This window comes from Lingula anatina, chromosome 7 (assembly GCF_051362555.1).
Source record: "Lingula anatina isolate TDL-2025a chromosome 7, LinAna3.0, whole genome shotgun sequence".
Lineage (NCBI taxonomy): Eukaryota > Metazoa > Brachiopoda > Lingulata > Lingulida > Lingulidae > Lingula > Lingula anatina.
Genome location: NC_141773.1, coordinates 1,104,392 through 1,125,240, shown reverse-complemented (window position 1 = coordinate 1,125,240; position 20,849 = coordinate 1,104,392). Strand labels below are relative to the sequence as shown.

The window sequence follows — 20,849 nt, the reverse complement described above, 5'->3', positions numbered from 1 at the left end:
CCCCTCCCCCCCCCCCCCCAAAAAAAAATAGTGACAAATAAAATAAAATTAGATTAAATAAAATCTTGATAGAATTAAATAAGATAAAATCTAAAAAAAAAATAAAAAATAAAAAAAAAAAAACTCGGATTTGGGGAGGGGGGTAGATGTAACCCCTGCTTACCTTACAAAGACATATAAAGTAAGCGCTTTTCAGTGGCAGATTTAAGGGGGGCAGGGGGGTCCTTTCTGAAAAAATCCACAAGTCCCCTGTTGAAATCAGAATTTTTACCAGCTGAACCATATAGTTCTAAACCGTACCAAATGGCACCGTTCACCCCACGCCAAAGAGGGGGGGGGGTCGTATCCGCGGACCCCCCCCCCCCCCCCCCCCCCTCCTTGGCGCTATTTAGTAAACGCAATGGAAGAAAATGCTTTTGGTGAGCCTCAAAATGAAGCTCTCTTTAATCATTTGTGAGCCTCGTTTCAATTGGGGGATTCCCCCTGACGTCACATTGCTGGGACCTCCATTGTGAAAACGAAACAAGCTGAATATTTGGGTAAGTTTGACGCTTATTTCGCATGTTGGAGAATACGTCCGTGATATAGATTAATAAATGTAGATACATTACTGTCTCAAAACTTAAAATCAGTTGTTTTTAAGGTTTAATGAATTGTAAAACAAATGGTTTGGGGCATTTCCCAACTTTCCGTTTTTCTCAGCCAGTCTATTTTTGGCTTCCGGAAATTTGTTTGTAGCTCAGTGTACTTTGATATCGAAATTATTTTCAAGTTTTACAGTTCAACAAGACATGCTGTAGGATGAGTCCGATTTGCTGAATGTGGAAGTAAGGCGAAACAATGTGTAGCAGAATTCTAGTGAAGGTTCGTACTCGTGCATTTGACATTATAGTCATTCACTGGTTTGTAAACCTCCAAATTTTGGTACGTCTGTACCAATTGGATGACCAATGTTCATTGTTATTATGTGAAAGCTCATTTAGCACGAAGTCAGTGTGTTAGCAGTTTCAAAACAGTAGCTTTCACAACGTAAATGGTCTTTATATTACACCTTGTTGCCTAATTGGCCTCATCTAAATAGATGGGGACATGAGAAGGAAAAATCCATAAAGTGAAAATAAAATAGGATGAAGCAATGGTTTAAGTATCAATATGCAGCTGAAGGATAGTTATAAAGAAAAAAAATCAATGTCAGTTTTGCAATATTGAGTAACCTGCTAACAAGGGAGGAAAAGAGTATTGTAAATCAAAGGACAACAGTCACCTGAGCTAGATCAAATTTGATGCATTTTCTGGACTTATATCAGCTGTACCATTCAGTGCCCTGTTGGTGTCAGCATGTTAGATAGGTGCTCAATTATAAATTCAGTACTGTATGCCCCAAAGTTATATGTGTAAGTCTTTTATTTTCGACATATTTTTAAAATAATTACAGATATGTATTTGGCTATGATCAATTGATTCAAAGTTAATTTGTACTTAGTGATTCTTTTATGTTCGTTCTGACATCACCTTAGTTCTCATAATATTTCATTTTTTGAATGGACTTACAGTTTCTAGTAAAAGCATCAACATACCATCTCTAGCTTTATTGCCAAAATGAAACTGAATAGCAGAGACAAAAACTACACTGATCTGTTACCATGTGAATGGATTTAAAAAAACATTGCAAAAAAAGAAAATAAATCCAACTGTGGTAAGTTTGGGAGCATACTCATTGTGTAATACATCAAACTATAGAAAGCACTAGTTTTATGCATAACTTCCAGGTTAAATGAGGATGAACAATGGTTGGTAGATTCATGTGTGAAGTCTCTCTTTCTCATTGTCTCTCATTTCTTATATTCAATTCTTCTCCAGAATCTGAATCCTGAGACCAGTGGCGATACACTCAGTCTTTTCTTAGAGAAATATTTTGGAGGGGTAGACATTGACCCCGCCACACACATAGAGTACAGTGCTGATAAGACGTCTGCCTTGGTGGCCTTAGGCCAAGATATAGAAGGTATGGAGCCTCTGTGATGTGATAAATAAATGTATACATATTTATAATAAGTACATGGTAAGTACATAACTGTAATAAGTATATGACTATGATCATACAGGCCCTAGACAGCAGTTTCAAAGATGGGGTTCTTTTTTGGAAAAAAATGTTATAAACCTAGATCAAACTTCACCCAGATAAAACATTTTCTGAACAAAATGGGCAGTTTGTTTTAACCCCCCCCCCCTCACTAGCCCCCTCCCCCCTCACTAGCCCCATCCCCCCTCACTAGCCCCCCCCAGGCTATGGGTTTGTCTTAAAAGTTACATATGGGACTGTAAAGTAGGTTAAAACAATATATAACTAATGACATCATCACCAAACATAATATTGACCAGTGAAGTAATTGCTGATTTTTGTCCAAACAGAGAAATGGGCACATACTTAGTATTCTGTATTATCAATTACTATTATAGTACATTGTATCAGTACATAACAACAATGTCAGATGACAGCAATGTTGCTACTGTTGATGTCATCTTGAAGGACATAAATACATTCATGTTGTATTAACAGCTACTTATGCTTGTGTATATCAAACCGATAATTTAATTTTGATTTTGGGCTTTTGATCAATGTATTGGCTATGCCTTATTTAATATCAATTTTCTTTAGGTCTTCAAAATAATATATTGACCAAAAGTAGTACTTAAGTGCATAAAACAAACCCAGTTTTGTGATGGATATCTGTTTATCAGGCATTATGCAGTACAAGACTGTTAATATAATATGCCATATGTGAAATGCATGTCTTTTAGTGCTTTAGTGCCATTTTGTATAAATGGGCATTTTAAGAAAAGGAACATGAGACTTTGTACATTATAATAATTTCCTTCTACTACGTTTAGTTTTTTTCTGTCCTTTTAACTTTGAATGTGATACATTGAATTTTTCCAGATATTGAAAACCTAGTTAAGGATGCTAAACCAGTTGATGGGAATGTCTTGTCTATAACAGAAGCGCCTCCTATAGACTCCATTCTTATTACAAACATACCAAAAGGTGTCACTGAAGACCATGTGGAGCTTTATTTTGCACAGGAGAAAGTTGGTGGAGGGGAGATAGAGGAATCTTTGACTCTGTGTAATTTGGATCGTGGATATGCAGTGCTTACCTTTGAAGACCCAAAAGGTAAGTTGAATTGGTACAAGTATATGCAGTGTAAGGGGCACATGCTGGGATTGATTGCACTAGTACATCTTCTTAAACTTGTAATTGTGTATGTACTCTCAGACCCTTTTCACATTGATTGAGCAGCACAGCGTAGTGAACTACTGTAGTCTGATACCATTTAATTAATATGCACAGAGTTTTTTCTTCCTTTCACAAGATTTTTACAAGTTTGCCTCCTACTGTTTAATTTGAAAGTGTGTGCCACTTACAATAAGAGGCGTTCACTGTATAAGTCATATGAGAGCGTAATAATATTGAGTATGGGTACATGTAGTTATATCTAGGCACTTCACACTGCAAAGCAAACCATAACAAAATACAAGTGCAATTATCCTATTGTATGAAGTGCCAGCAGTGGTATAAGTTAATTTATTGGCTGTGATGTCGGTACAAAGTGAAACAGACCAATTAAGTATAACTCCTGATGTGAAAAAAAAAAAAAAAAAAAAAAACAGTATACAAACTTACAGAAGTCATTGAAATAAAATGAAACTGAAAGCGTGCTACATGTATCTGCGTGACTATTGCATGATTTGGCAGCTAAGTGACAGAGTGCTTTTATGATGATTAATGTTTTCATTTTCAGTTGTGGAAACTGTAACAGCCAGGAAACATGTATTGCTGAAAGTCCCAGTTGATGTTGTGGCTCACAACAGGTTTCTGGGACTTCCTGCACACCTAGAGACATCTGGTGGTGAGGACTTGAACAATGTAGACGGGAACATTGAACCACCAGGTAAAAATTTGTACCAAAAGTATTAATTTTTTTTTTTTTGTTTGAATGAAATTACATTGCAGGGATTATAGAATTTCAAATAAAGAAATGTCAGACATTTTGATATAGGGTTTGTATAATTCATGACAATTACAAGTCTAAATACTGGCAAATCGGTGTCATCTCTAGTGAAATCATGCCAATTACAAGCTATTGGGTGTTGTGTTGAACAATAAACTTACAGTACCTGGAGTGATAAAACCATGACTGTCACAGTTTAGAAAAAAGTTAAAGGCAGCAAATGTACTTTGTAAGGGAATTGAATGGGTCCATTTTAACACACATTTTTTAAAATGTGTTAAAACAGTTTTGTAACCTAACAATAATATTTGAATATCTGAGTATAAAATTTGATTTATTCAAAGTCTTTGTGTAATGTTTCTTGTTATTTTGGATCTATTGAAGGTCACATTCCAGTTAGTCTGGGAAGTTTTAAGCTAGAAACACAGGCCACGGGACTCATAGCAAGGTATGTCTGTGTTTGTGTTGTTGTGTATTGTATTGTACAAATGCATTGTATTGATTGTATTGTAATTTAACAATAGGGCCCTTCCCCCAACATCTGATCCCATTCATCTAAGGGAAAGACCACTGAAGTAATGAGATAGCTAGGGCACATTCAGTACAAGTTGGTCTGTGAACTAACAGATTCAAGGATCAAATATGGCCAACCCACTTGAAAACTTGCTGCATAATTCCCCAATAAACACTGAGTAGATCAAGCAGGGATTACGCGGTGTGCTTTCAAGTGGATCAGCCATATTTGATCAGCAGATCTGTTAGACTGCAAACCAACTTTGTTTGTGAATGTGGCCACAGCAACAGTGACACAGAAAATAACTAATCAGTGTATCACGTAGTGTATGCGCTTGCGTTCGTGTGTGTGTGTGTGTGTGTGTGCGTGTGTACCTTTGTGCCTGTTACATTAAGGATCATGTAATTTAGATGTACGTTATTTGTTGTAACAGATATATGTATCTTAACTCACTTAACTGGTCTTTCAGCAATTTTATACATACATGCATGTCATTTATCAGAACAGATCATTGGACTTTTTCTTTACACTTACATAGTCTAATTTATCATTGCAAGTTGCTTTTTTTCTTGACATGCATGTATGGTTTTTAGTATTCTAAATGAGCAAATGAAGGGTACATGCATAACTCTATATGAGAAACCAAAGTGCCTGTCAATATAAATTTTCAGCAACAATGGTGCATCTCAGAGGGTCCATTCTCCAAGCCATGAGACTGTTTCCACTGAAAAGAAGAGCCCAGAAGCTGTCATTGAGGAAGAACAGACGTCCAATGCTTATATATCTTTATTACCCCCAACCAATAAGCATGTGAATTTCAATCCTCTTTTGAGTGAAATGAAACCCATGGCCACAGTTTTACCTGTGAAGTCTTCTCCACAATCAGTGTATGGCAGTGCCAATACAACAAGAGCATTGGTTGGTGATCCAGACCCTATAGGCTTTGAAACATATCTTGAACCAGAGCCACATGCTTTAGGATTAGATGATGGTTATGTATTTGTGAAACCTGTGTCCAACAGAAACCCTGCTGCAGTGGCACCGCCAGCTCAAACTCGGCCTCCAGCTGCAGAGGAACCACATGAGACATTGAGCAGTGGCATATACTGCAGTATCCATGACTCACAATTAGAAAGTCGTTTCAATGAGAAATTTAACCACAATGACCAAAACAGACCTGGGTCACCTGGTCGAAAGCAGAGTCCAGCTAGAACATCCCAGCAGCCCAGGTTCTCATGGAAGGAAGCAATGGAAGGCCGCAGCCTGCCCTCTTTACCAGTGGATGCAAAAATGAGCCATACACGCCATTCTAACATTCAGAATGGCCAACAGGTGTCACCAACTGATCATTCAAGACAGGCTAATTTGGAGATGGCAACTGTTACATGTCAAACAAAAGCAAAAGCTTTGTTGTTAAAGAGAGAAAACTTACAGCATGTGACAATTAAAGATACAAATGTAGAGATACGAGGGACTAGGGACCAAGTGATGAAATCCCAGATAGAGGTAGTTAATCACATTTTCTTGTAATTTCTAAAGGCAGTCAGTGATTGAGTGTTAGACTTTTATGTCACAAAAATACAATTTATAAATTTTCTTGAAATTTTCGGAATTTACCCTAGCTTTAATCACCAGGATTAACCTGTAATATTCAAAACTGATACAATCCATAAGCCCATTTTTGAGTTGGACCTCAGTATTTGGGCCTGTCTTATCAGTCATCAGTTATAATTAATGGGGAGTATTGTAGACAAATGAGTTATAAAACATTGTTGCTGTTTTGTTGCAGGTATATGAAAAGATGGATGAAATGGTTGAGAAAACATGGGGATTGTCACAGCGTTTACAAAATGTATTCAAGAATGCTGCAGTGAGGGACCTTATCAACAGAGAGGTGTCTAAAAAACAGCTCAAGGTCGAGTGGACATTGGGGCTGGATGGATTAACTGTGACAGCATTTGGTGAGATAAAAGCACCTTAAGTTTTTTATATTATGAATTTTTTTTAGAAGCATCTTTTCATATTTGTGCAATTTATGATTTAATTTGAATTCTCCTTTTTCCGTTTTTTTTTTTAATTTTTTAAATGTCAAGATATTATTATTTTTAAAATTAGATTAATCTTGGTAATATTATCTACCATTTTCCTCTAATAATGTACTTAAATGTACTGTACTTTGAGGCATTACTTAAATTTTACACACTGACAAAGGAATGATGTTCAGATAGATGTACTTAAGTTCCAAGTAGAGAAGTTTAGCCAGCCCATTTCAGCAAGGATGAATGAAACAAAAATAATATTGAAAATTTATTTCTCTTGAATGTAATACAAATATAGCAGTGGAACTAGTATTTTTCAAAATGTATATTTCCAGATGCAACTGTAGCTGATGAGACGATCAAAGTGATCATAGCCTTGACTGACAGTAAGAAACATGTAGTACAAAAGGAAAGCCAGCCCCTTTTGGAAATGAAAACATTAAAAGATATGGTGCAGAAGTTTAACCAGACAAGAAATGCAGTTATTGAATGTGACACCACTGAGGTAGTGATAGAAGGATTAAAGCAAGACGTGACCACAGGTTTTATCCTAATTAAGAAATATTTTCAGGTAAAATAAACATCTCAGACTGTTAAGGTGTTTTTTTTTTTTTTTTTTTTGACAACAATGAATGTAATTGTCTGTATTATAGAATGCAATTTTAATTATTTGGATGTTGCTTTACTACTTATTTTTCAGATACAAAACACTTTGCTTGAAATAAATTTTTCTATAATTTTAATTTTCTGTTACAGAGCTAAGTTTGATACCAAATCAGATTATATTTAGATAATTTATATGATATTTCACTGTTGTTTGTAAAGTTTGCAGCTGGCACTTACTACTCTGTGAAATATAGATATACTGGCACTGGTACATGTAAATGTATTTAAAGTTAACAACAAGTGGGATTGCTATTTGTTGCACTATTGTATGTACTTTTCATTCTCAGGAAAACACCATTGTTTCATCAACAATACCAGTGGACAAAAGAGGAAAGCTTTCTTATTTAAAGACTCACTGTGAAGCTAGAATAAAAGGCGCTGTGAGGTAAGTGCATGGTGTTAATCACCTGTGCAGTGACCTTGACAGAGGTCAAGGTCAGTCTGATAACACTTTAGTTTTTATCAGTTTATTAAAGTTAAGTTCAGTCAATAGTTGTTTGGGGATAATGTAACTAGTTTTTGTCAACATTATAAGTGTCAAAAAAGTATTTCATTTTTAGTAGAAAGTGATTTGGATTGCTTGAGTCTAAACATTACTTTAATTAAGATATTATACCAGTATTGAAACAATTTATTACAATGGTTTTCTAGTACTATACCAGTATGTTTCTTTATTTTGCCAAACACCCAAGTATTCTTTTTAAAATTAGACAATGTCATGACATTTCTCTTCTAGTATGTCAACTGTTAGTCTGCTGCTCTGAGTGCACTTTTACTACCTTAACCTCATTTAGTTACATGCATAATAAATGATGATCTTTTCAGGCAACCCAAGACCAAGATGGGGATAAGCTTTAATTTCAAAGACAATCACCTGACAGTCAGCGGAGTAAGGGAAGATGTGGAACAATTTAAAGATGAAGTGAACAAACTGCTCAAAGAGATTGGTCATGTGACCTTCCAAGGGTCCACACCAGGTATGTAACCATGGCAACGTAATGTGGTAGATGTGACTGTGTGGGGGATTGTGATTGTTTGAGATGTGCTTGTGTTAGATGTGACCGTGTTAGATGTTATTGTGTTATATGTGATTGTGTTAGATGTTATTGTGTTACATGTGACTGTGCTAGGTGTGACTGTGTTTGATGTGATTATGTACGTAGGATTGCAGCTGGAGGGTAGGGTTGGGGGATAGAGTAGAGTTGTATTTAAACAAGATATATATATTTATATGTGAAACCCAAGGCAAATGGCACAATTGGCAGGGATGGCGTACTGGGATTCACACACCCCTTTCCTTTACTAAAAATCAAGAATCTGTCCCTGAAAGAAGATGACAAATTTTCAGTATGACCCGTGTTACAGCATAGCCATAAGTTTGCTTTATCTTTCTGCACTTCTTCATTGCTTCAGCCTTCTGTTTATCACTGAATACCATTGTTTGTTTCCAGGCATGTTTCATTTCCTGACAAGACAGCAACTAGGCCATGGTCTGCTGAAGTCTCTGGAGAGCCAGCACCAGTGTGTGATTGAAGTAGAGGCTAGACAACGCCCCCCTGTTACTCCCAGGTACTCCTGCTGAATTGACACCTGCCAATTTATTGCCTCAGAATCAAATTTACACTTAAGAACTTGCCAAATCAATGTCTTTTCTTAGTTTAAATAAAAACCAAATGCATATTCATATTGGAACAAGATGGATTAGTGTTAAAATTGATGTAGACATTTTGAAATATATGCATTTGTGGTTTACTGTAATTCTAAGACTCGAATATCCTGCTAGTGATCTCTGGAGTTTATATTATAAAAAAGTAATCATTTTTTCATTTATTACAAAAAAACTTAAAGGGGATCACAAAATTTGCCACTGGCCAAAAATGATGAATAATCTCAGACTGATTTATCAAACCTTTACACCACCCTCTGCATAAAATGGGATATTATAAAGATTCTTGATTTATTTCAGAAACTCGACTCACTCTTCTCCAAGAGGTGCTGCAGCAGCCTACAGTAGTGATGAAGATGAGGACAGACCCCGCAGCAGAAATCGGGGCAGCAGAGATAGAGGGAGAGGCAATGCAAGTGACACCATGTGGAAAACAGGTGGAATTACAGTGACTTTACAGCAAGGGGATATAACTAAAGAGAAGAGAGTGAGTTGGGTCAAGTTTCATTATTTTTATTGTTTATTTTTATTAACAATGTGTAAAGCTTCTGTATATTATTTTTATTAACATTGTATAAATCAGAAATAATTAAGTAAATGCAATGATAGCTTTCGTAATGGTACATGTATTTTGGTCTTTTTTTGTGATTTTGGTGTGAAGTGATTTTAAGATATTAAAATATATAATAATTAAAAGTAATGATACCAATACTTCAGTTTGAAATGAGTTTGTTATAAATGATATTAAAATTATATGCCATATTTCAAGATTGTTATAATTTTTTTCTTTTTTTGCAATAACAAATTGCAAGCTACATTTTCTGGATTTTCAGGTTTTACAACTTTCACTTATGAAAAATAATAATAATAATATTTCAGTCATCTGTGTTGGTGAATGTAGTTGGAAAGGACCTGAACTTAGAGCATGGTCAGATAGCCAGACAGTTCCTCAGAGTGGGAGGACAAGAACTGCAAGATGTAAGAGTTGTCATTTATAATTATCTAATACACCCATACATGAGCTTTTTCCGCAGCAATTCCACATTTTTTAATTCAATTCCTAAGGCGACCCCCCCCCCTCCCTCCAGACCATTGGACGGTAAGGTGTTTGGTAATATGATAAATGTTCGAGGTTTTTTTTTGGAAACATAGGCTCATGTCTGTAATACACCCATACATTTGAAAACTCATTTTTAAACATGTTTGTCTGAATGCAAAGTCTGATTGTTATAGAGTATCAATTCATAAACTTAGTATGTCCCTTCTCAAAGCAGCATGAACAACGTCACGGACCACAAAGTTTTCCAGTACTTAAAGTTACTGTTGGGTCATAAAGCTGATTACACTGACTGCACATCTCTGAGAATGCTAGCTGAGATAGATCGATTGTGCTTGTACAATAACTCCTATTCTGAACACAGCCTAAGAGTTTCCATTTATATGTTGCATGTGATAACTACTTTTTGAAATATGTTTGTCTGAAGGCAAAGTCTGTAGGTTATAGAATATTATTTCATTAACTGTGTACTATTTGAAAATAAGCATTTGAATGTGTAAGTTTTATTATCAGTGTTTATTTTTTCTCATTTTGGTCATTGTGTAAACACATTCTGGACATTTTTATGAAATGAGCCATGAAATTTTTTCAGGTATGTCATTTATCTACATGTATGTAGATTTAGAGCTGTTTTGGACAATCAAACAGTAGACTTTAGACATACTGGTAGCTTTAATTAATTGTATATTTCAGGAACTTAGTACAGTGACAGCCAGTTTTGGTGAGGTGGTGGTGACGAGGAAATATGGGAGTTTGTCTGAAAATTGCGAGGTAGTCTATCATGTGGTTCTTCCAACTTATTCCCGTGGGAAGGGAGAAAAAGTGAGTATATTTATGCTAAAAGGATATGTGAAAGCATTAATGTTGTTGTAATTTTTTAAATATGCATTTGGTACAGCATTGGAGGTTGTTTCTTGATTGATGAAGCATGATGCATATCACTCTCAGACTGATTTGTTATACAGTTTATTTGCTCTCTCTCTCTCTCTCTCTTCCCCCCTCTCTCTCTATCTCTCTCTCTCACACACGCACACACACACACACACACACACACACACACACACTATCTTTCTGTACAATCAGAGCTCTTTTTCATTAATTGCAGATCCTAAGCAGAGTTATCTCTGAATGTCTCCAAACGGCATCAAAGGATGACCTCACTTCCATAGCGTTTCCCTCCATTGGCTGCGGTAACCTCAAGTATAGCCCGCCGCTGGTGGCTCAAACTATTCTGGAGGAGTGCCAAAAACTTTCCAAAGGAAGAACAAGTCTGAAGGTGCTGAGTTTGATTGATTGATTGATTTATTGATTGATTGGTGCACATTTTGTTTGCATGTCAAATTGTCAGTGTAGGAAGCCATCCCACAGATTTTAGATCGATCTATCCCCCTGGGGAGTCTCACTAGATTGGGGTCAGCTTAACTGGCTTAAATGTCTGTCTTGCGAACTGAAAGCTGTAAGGGGGTAATTCACTATAGTGGGCACTCGGCAGACAGCAGTTTAGCATGAACCCCCTAGGGAGTTAGGTCAATCCAGATGGATCGATCTAAATCTGTGGGAATGCAGTCTAGGTGTTATTTACTTATTTATTTATTTTTGTAGATAAGTCTAAGGGTTAAATTTAAGTCCTGTAGCTTCATCCAGGTACTGTCTGTAATTTGTTTGATAATTTAATGTTGTTGGCATCTCAAATTGTAGATGTTGTTCATTTTTTTTGTCATAGATACAGGTTAAATGTACCGGGGTAAGTCTAACACATTTTCTGTTGCTACAAATTACTTGTGGGCACACTGGCACTGTTCCCCATCTATGTTATATAAAATTATATAATAAACAATTGTTATTTATTGTTTTGCTGTCTCTTTCAGTATGTCAACCTAATGGTATATGATGCCAACACCTTCCAAGACTTCCAAGATGAGCTAGCATCCAAGTCAGGAGGAAGATCTCCTAGAGGGCGCCACAGTAGACAACATTCTCAAGGTAAGCTGTATGTCTGTAGTCTTCATTATAAAATGATGAGAGTATAGGTGATTGTATGATTCCTCTGGTACGATTCCTCCTCCAGTAGCCCTGGATTTCTGTAGAAAGTTTTAGTAGGGAAGTAGACAAGACATCAGGGCATCAGGCAATCAGGGCATTCAGGCCCGTAGCCAGCAATTTCAAAAGGGGGGTTCTTTTTCTGAAAATGGGGACCTTTTTCTATAAAAAGCTTCATGTACCTAGATTAAATTTTACCCAGAGTGGACCTTTTCTCAGCAAAAAGGGCAGTTCATTTGAACCCCCCGAACTCCCCCTGGCTATGGGCCTGGCATTTTAATTTTTAAAAATGAGAATTGTTGCAAAGATCAATCTAAGGCTGCACTCACAACAGCAGACTTACAGATCCCCAGATCAAATATGACCGACCCACTTGAATGCTTGTCACATAATCCCTGCAGGAAATCTATTTAGTGTCTATTAGGGGATTATGCAGCAAGCTTTTAAGTGGAAGGCCATATTTGGTCCGTGGATCTGTTGGTCGGCTGTTGTGAATGTGACCTAAACGCCACTCAATACGGATCACGCCACTTCAATATGCAGTCAAAATGAGGCATTGTTACAATGTTGTATGACATTATATGACATTACAAAACTGAGTGTATTACTGAATGCTAAGTGAATGGCCTACAATAATATTTTTGGCAGTGTAGACTAGATAACATTACCTAAGTATATTCTTGTCAGCAACATAAAGAGCTTTTATGGGATTATACTCATGCCTGTTTTGTTACAGGCACTATAATAGATTTTTGTAAAATTTAAATAGTTTTAGTTAAAAAAAGGTCTAATTTTATGTTTTAAAAAATATTTCAGATCATGATGATGTCCAAACCACTTCGTTTGAACCCAAAGAAATCAGACAACCTTATCCTGTTTTTCACATTTTTGCTGAGTCTCAAGGAAAAGCACAAGCAGTGAGAGGTAGTGTGGAATCTGCCCTCAAGGAAAATTGTGACAAACAGGTGGTCTCGATTGACAAGCATCTTATGAGACATTTTGGAGGAAGAGAGTTTGGAAAACTGGAGAGCGAAATAGCAAAGAAAGGAGTGGAACTAAGAATAGGTATGAAAAGGAATTTGGAAATTTTGTTCATTGTGTGGAATTTTTTATTTTGTGTTTTGACTTATGTCTCTGAAAAGAGAAAGTGGATTGATGATTTTTCTTAAACAAATAATAAATATTTATACAGTATTTTTGTAATAACTGAAACTATATGTACACAATATTGAAAAACTTGCTGCTTTTGTTTAGATGTGCAAACTAAGATACATTTTAGGTTTAAAATTAAAGTGTCAGTTAAAATAATCATATGTCATTTACCGTATTTTAGATAAAAGACGATCTGAAGTCATAATAACAGGAGAACGAAGCAGGGTTGCTATGGCAAAGTCAGACGTCTTAGAATTTGCCAACAAAAAATTGCTGTCTGGAAGTGTAGGTGATCTAGACTCCCAAAGACAAAGAGAAGAGAAAAAATCTTATCAGAGACGTGGAAACCGTGTGGAGTATGTTCGATTTCTAGCAGGAAGCTTGGACAATAATGAACCAGATTACTGGACCCATTTCACTAACCCTTTAAAGACAATGTTCTCTAATGTGAAAGGTTTGATAACAGGAAAAAGCCAAAAGCCATATAAACTTGTTAGACTTCATGATGATGACGCCACTTTCAATGAGGTAGTACAACTCATGATTCAGACCTTTGATTCCAGTAAAGTAGGACAAGGTCGAGATGCACATGGATTAACCCACAGAAAGCTTCAAATTACCAAAGTACAGAGGATTGAAAATCCAAAATTATACCATCGCTACGCAGGACGTAGACGTGAGTTTTGTTTGGAAGCTGCAAATGGAGAAATCAAAGCTCTTCACAAATTAAGGAGTGTGCGAATCAGACAAGTTGAAACACAGAGGGTCATACAAACACTTCCAAATTTATCAAGGAATTATGATCTAGTGGAAGAGATCAACGAATGCTACCTGTTCCATGGCACCAAGGCAGAAGCAGTGGAGGGAATGTTAATGTCAGGCCCCACTGAGAAACTGGGTCAAGACACAGGCATGTTTGGCAGAGGAATTTACTTTGCTGAGAAATCCACCAAGGCGGATCAGTATTCAGGTACGATTCTTTAAAGTATTTATAGGCCACATTCACAACAGAAGTTGATCCATGGACTAACAGATCTGTGGATCAAATATGACCACCACTTGAAAGCTTATCGCCCAATCCCCATTCAGTGCCTAATAGGGGATTAAGCAGCACACTGTCAAATTAATCTACACACTGCCATATTTGATCTGCCAATCTGTTAGTGTGTAGATTAATTTCTTCTGAATGCAGCCATAGAGTTCAAGATGATTTTTTTTTTCGTTTTTTTGGGGTACTAAGATTTAAGAAAACTTCTCTTTTATGTTGTTTTATATTAGTTATGCTCATACTTAAAACATATTTATTCTTAACCGTCTTATTTAACTTATTCGTGATTAAGTTAATTATCTTTATTTACTAGTACTTGTATTTTGCGTTTTGGTGTTCTGCACTGAACATAAGTTTATAGTAAAACATCTGATTATCTAATACTAGTATGTGGCGTTAATGTTTTCACAAAAAAAAGGAGCAGAAAAGTAGTGAAATATACAGTTTATGTGAAAAGATATAGTATTTTTTACCTCTGCCAGTGAGGAAGGTTTTATTTTCATTGACATTGGTTTGTCAGTGTGTCAGTTTGTTAATGCCTGAAAAAAGATCTTTACAGATTTTGATGCAAATTCCAGGACAGTTTTTCAAACGAAGAAAGACATTATCACAACTTCATCTGAATCTGTGTGTAATAATATTTTGAAAATGATATTCAATTGCCCTTTTTTTCTTTGAAGGGATCTAAATTGTAGGTCTCACTAATTCTTAATTTTTGATGTCATTTTAGATCCAAAAAATGCACGTCAGACACAGAATTTACAGATGATTATTATGCGAGTACTGCTGGGGAAAGTTTTCCACTGCACCGCCATTAAGAAGTATTCCAAACCTCCTTGTATGAACCCTGCGTGTGGAACTGCTGGAAATGCTGATATTTGTACAAAGCATCCTCAGTACGACACTATTTGCGGAGACGTTCAGAAGCTATTCAGGGAGTTTGTAATCTACGACCAGCAGCTATGCTACCCAGAATTCCTTGTCACGTACAACCGCGCATAAATGCAGTTTCCATATTTTTTTTTTCATTTATTATGTTACATTATTTACCTTTGTTATAGAACCTGGGCTATCGGTTTGTGAAATTTTTCATGTGGTTAATAAGAAAAGCAAGAAGACAAGAAATACAGTATATCCATTACGTTACATTAAAAATTTCAAAAGTTTTAGTATAGGAGACTGCTAATAGCCACTAACAAAGTACAGCAATACATACGTATACTATTGTATGACAAACAAGTACATTTATAATTAATCTTTACATCAAACTGTGTGTATGTCTTAGTTGGCCTAAATTGAAAAATGGAATTAAACTTGGGTTCATTTTTGAATCAGAGCAGAATAAGACCCCATTCCCAGAGATTAGATCGATCCAACTAGATTGACCTAAGTCCCTGGGGGTTCACACTAAATTGCTGTCAGCTAAGCGGGCACGAAAGTTAATCACCCCCTTACAGCTTGTAGTAGGCAGGATGGACATTTAAGCCAGATAATCTGACAGTAATCTAGTGAGACTCCCTACAGGGATAGATTGATCTAAAATCTATGGGAATGCGCCCTAAGTCTTGCTTGATTTTATGTTATGTAGATTGCTAGAACAAGCTTTTTAAATTAAAATTCACAGTGGCCATTTGCCTGGCACAGGGGCAGTTATTTTGCACCATCATCCCCCCAAACCCTCTCTCCCCACCCTCCCAACCCTACTGAGTGCAGCCCCAAGTACAGGCGGTTCCATTTTGCACCCCATTTAGTTTAAGGGTCTATTAAAGGCAACTCTTTTACAATGGTACCAGCTAATTAAGGTTTTCAGTAACTTTTGTGACCCAATCTGCACAATAAACTCAGCAATCAAGAGAGTTAGTTTGTAACTGTGCAATATATCAAATTGTGTAAATCTGAGTATTAGATGTACATGTAATTGTGTCCATTATCAATTGATAACAATGGTGCTTGATAAGGTGAATGAGATATTGTTGGTTAATATTGAATGCAGTTAAGTTGTACACATTCAATAGCAGGGGCAGATCCAGAGTTATTTTCTGACAGGCTTCCAAATTATCTTCAGTGATCAAGCCTCAATTTTTGACCGTCTTCCGACAAAAAAAATTAGATACCCATCAATGTAAACTTAAAAATCTGATCGTCTTCCGGAAGACCCAGAAGATGGCCTAAATCCACCCCTGCAATAGGACATATAATGCCAATTATTAAATGAGGTAACATGTAACATTATAAATGGTCCATTCCACTTAATGAGACAACAAAGCTACATGTGCAAATGTACTCTATGCTAGTATCTTGATTTAATGCTAGAAATGGTGCAAATTTTGCTTTCTTAGTACTTCACAGATGTGAAGACATGAAAAAAACTTTCCTTAATATCTATTTACAAAGTCATGACACATTACTGTACTATACATTTTAAAACAGTATTTCTTTTTTATATAGAGAGCTATTATGCCACATATATATCTACAAGGTTGCAAAAGTGCTACCCTCTACCAGGGCGACAGATAGATTTGACAGATATTCACAGATATGTGTCTAGATAGATAGACGGTCATTTTGGTCTGTAGTCTACAGTCTATCTGTCGCCCTGGTAGAGGGTACAAAAGTGCCAATTGTGACATTGGTATTCTTCTTCTTCATGTGTCAGGCCTGGTGCAGGCATCAACAATCATGGTCCTCCAGTTTACGTACATGTATTCTATTTCAGTCAATTCGATGAGCTTGTTGTTAGACAGTTGTTGTTGATTTGTTGCAAAGGCATTAGGCTATCAATGTATGATGTTTTTTGTTTTCCTTTTCCTTCGTCTTCCTTCAATTTTCCAACAGAGTATAAGTTATTTTATTTTGTCTTTTCTGATGGTATGGCCTAGAGATTTCATTTGTCCTTTTCTGATTTGTTTTATCAGTGAGCATTGTACTCCTTCAAGTTGTAACACTTTTACATTGGCCTTTCTTTACATCCAGGACACTCTCAACAATCTTTTAAGGTACCGCATTTCTGTAGCCTCCACTTTCTTATTGGTGTTACTGGAGATATGCCAGCATTCGCTGCCCTGAGTGTCGGGGCACTATAAAGCTAGCTTGCTCACTATATACCTTTTCATGCAATAGCTTTACAGTGCAGTATTGCTGTTGTGGGTTATATATGAAATAAAGATCGAGCTGGCAATACAGAAATCTAGAACCTAGGGTAACGTTCACAGTCATGCAAAAGGACCCACCACAATTGTACAGTGTCATCTAACAAGAAAAGAAGCCAACAGTAATTGAAAATAAGGTACCGGGGTACATGTAGAAAGCAGTTGAATTAAAGGTGTTTATCCCTTTAAATATCCTGTTGGGGACTATGGAAAGAACTCCATCAATTTGATAAATAACCTGCTTGTAGTGCCAAGAGAAATTGAAGATGCAAAAATAGTGATAATATTTTAATTTTGCCAAGTGTAGCCTTAAGAGCAAAACATATGCAAGATGCTGATATATGTGGGTGCAATATATGAAGTATTTTGAAGCTTTAATAAAATTAATTAATCTCAAGTCTGTAGTTTGTTGTTGCATAAATATCTTTATTATAGCTTCAATATTTTTGTTAAAAACATTTAATTTTCACAGGATACAACTACAATGTAAGTGATTTCTTTTCACTTACGCCGCATAGTCAGTGTATGGTACTATGATAATACCAGTACATCGTAGAAGTCAACGATATATTTCAATGATCGAACCTAGAACGAACTTTTGATTAAGAGAGGACTTTATCCGGCAAAACAAAGCGATTCTTTGAAACTCCCAAACAGCCAGAACCATCCTGGCACGTTCCTATTGTACATGTATGTGCCATCATCGGCCATAGATTACCGGTTTAACTTGGTTCTGATTTGATTTCCTATTTTGTTGGTGCAATGCACTGGTATAGCACTACGGGAGATAAAGTTCTGGTATCAGATAAGTTGACAGGGCGTTTTGACATCATGTAAGCCTATTGTTTGGCAACAGACGCAGAGGATGTCTCTCTCCAGAAAACAGTGGTGAGTTTTTCAGCTATACACTTTGGGGTGTATCTAGTGAATAGTACGGGCGCCCACAGGCGTACTGTACGCATGGATGCACTTGGCGTACAACTTTTTCCCCGAAAAGAAAATGTTTTTCTCTCACCATTTTATGTAAAATTATTTGTGGAGAACAAAACTGAAACTGGGTCGCAATCGCAGGACACAACAGCGTAACTGCGTAAATATCAGAAGCAGAATATTGCCTTTTTGGGTAAATTTTGTGTATCTTTGTAACTGTGGTTATAATTTTCAAAAGTCTACGGGTGCTCCTGCAGAGAATGCAATCAGAGTAAGCATTAACGAATAATAATTGAATAGTTATGCATAGTCTCTTCTTAACGCTTGGTCCACGGGTATATTTTACATACTATTACTGTACATATTAGATGATGTTTTATTTTGCTTAACTGGACGGGCACTATCCCACATTCATTTTTATAGTGAAGTACATGTACGGTATTTTATTAATTAATTAATTAACTTTCAAACCAAATATCTTTCATCAGAAATGGCCGACATTCAAGAGGAAACAGCTAGCCCTTCTAGGCATTTGCGGTTTTTGATGGACATCAGAAATGACGCTTCCATCAAAGAGCGGGAAAATACAGAAACGGATTTAGAACAAAATGAACTCGGCGTTCTTGCCCAAAGTGTGATCCACAAGGACTCCTACTCTGTCGACGGTTTTTCTTCTCGTGATGATTTCTCTTCAAGACCCGACATTTCCAGAGACAATTCTTCAGATAAACAGGCTAGCGAAGACAGTCTGGGCAGTTTGGTCTTCGGTCAAAACCAGGACGTGGGACTTCAGTTCGTGAAAACCAGACGCAGTAAAAAACAGCCTGATGTTCTTCCTGAAGTCCCGGATGTGGCGTCTCTGGTGGCCATGTTTGGGCTCCCAAACCCGTTCAAGGAGGTTGCCCAGAGAAACAGCATCATGGTCGACCGAGAACTTCTGGACGATTTTACCCTTCTGACGCAAGAAAAAGACCGATTCAAAAGTTACCCAGGCCGCTGGAGATACTACATTTGGCTAGTGCTATGTACGCTAGGGATGCTTTACTGCTTCTCCTACGCTTTCATCTTGATCGTATGTATGCTGGGTTTCATTCCAAGCAGTCGCCTTGGTGACAAATTGAAGCTCTACTGTAACTCTGGGACCACGCTGTTCCTTTTGTATTACCTTCTGGTACAGTTTGTCATATTCAACCAGTTTTACCACGCGCTTCGTTGGTTGAGGAATTTTTCGCGATTCAAGTTGTTCAGCGTCCGAAGGAACATCGCCAGCCGTTCTCAGATGCGCCCGGTTTTTCAGCTGTTTCTCTACTATTGCTTGTTCGTTGGCATCGACATCATTGACACAAGTTTGGACTGTGCAACTGACCAGGAGTTTAAAGTGGACCTATTGTTTTTTAACGTAGCAAAGGATGAACATATTCGGAGAACTATTGCGGAATGTTACGGCGTTACTTTCCCCATAAACGTTATCTTATTTCTACCCGTTTTAGCATACGGGACGGCGAGCCTTGTCATTGCCCAATACATCAAATGCCACGCCCGTCTACTTGACCGATTTAGGGAGAAAATGCAAAGATTTGGACCCGTAAAATCACTTCGAATCATCAAGGAAAAATTTCTTTGGCGACAAACCGATTCTTTGCTTGAAATCGATAACTTTATTATCCATATCATGTACTTTGGGTCGGGAACTGTGCTTATATATTCCAACGTCTTTATCAATGGCAAAGACAACGACTTTCTGAATTGGATTCGGAACGTTATTGAGATCTTGCGGATCGGAATTATTTTCTTGCCGCCATGGTACGCCATTTCTGCTGCTCTGATCAAATTGCAATCGTCGTACACGCACCTGCGCCGTGACGTAGAGTCACGTGTGCTTCAAGGCGACCAACCAGAGAACGCAGAATTTGGGTGGGATGTAACAATGGGCGTGTTTTACACAGCGCCTTGTCGATCAAGAGGCTATTTTTCCCACTGGCACGGCGTTACCATTGACAAATATTGGATAATTACTGTCACGCTGAGCACCGTGATGCTGATTTTTTGGAACATCGTTGGGAACATGAAAGGGATCCGTTACGACGAGGAAAACATGGATTACGATCACGTGAAATGCGATCAGTGGGTGATCGCACTCAGTGCCGTTTGCGGGATGATTTTAATGCTGGCTTTTTTGATGCAGCGGCCTAAGGCGCGCGTTGGTGTTGTCTCCAAGCAGCGGGTGTCACCAGAACACACCAAGATTGTTATTATCATTGGAGTCATTGTCCTGCTACTGGTCAGTCTTATACCAGTGCTTGTATTCTCAATCACCTGCCCAACAGCAGATGATTGCCCTTGCTCTCACTCAAATTTTAGAAATATTTCGATTATTGATCATGATCATGAACATTGACATTGAAAACGTCGTGGTTGCGCCATCAGTTCTAAGATGTGGGTTATTTTGGGAGAAGATAGAGACATTATCCTCTTAATTGGTTCAGATTCTTATAAAAACGTTATCAAAAGGAAAACACTATCTTCACATTAAGATTTTGATCCTTATCGTGTTTTAATCACAAAACGCACCTAT

At 37.1% G+C, this 20,849-nt stretch overlaps 2 protein-coding genes across 2 annotated transcripts; both read left to right on the top strand.

Annotated features, from left to right (window-relative positions):
- The first annotated feature begins 481 nt into the window (after positions 1-481).
- LOC106157264 (uncharacterized) lies at positions 482-17,741 on the top strand. The gene is made up of 20 exons (XM_013532858.2): positions 482-539; positions 773-864; positions 1,861-2,005; positions 2,942-3,175; positions 3,804-3,953; positions 4,398-4,461; positions 5,199-6,033; positions 6,317-6,488; positions 6,902-7,137; positions 7,520-7,617; positions 8,058-8,209; positions 8,684-8,801; positions 9,199-9,385; positions 9,778-9,876; positions 10,649-10,777; positions 11,061-11,231; positions 11,824-11,938; positions 12,812-13,060; positions 13,329-14,117; positions 14,926-17,741. Exons 2-20 carry the CDS (start codon positions 841-843, stop codon positions 15,195-15,197), a joined length of 4,239 nt encoding a protein of 1,412 aa, XP_013388312.2. The 5' UTR covers positions 482-539; positions 773-840; the 3' UTR covers positions 15,198-17,741.
- Positions 17,742-18,189: 448 nt separating this feature from the next.
- On the top strand, positions 18,190-20,849 carry LOC106157267 (uncharacterized). Its single transcript, XM_013532862.2, has 2 exons — positions 18,190-18,232; positions 18,763-20,849. The coding sequence occupies exon 2, from the start codon at positions 18,765-18,767 to the stop codon at positions 20,670-20,672; it is 1,908 nt and encodes a 635-aa protein (XP_013388316.2). The 5' UTR covers positions 18,190-18,232; positions 18,763-18,764; the 3' UTR covers positions 20,673-20,849.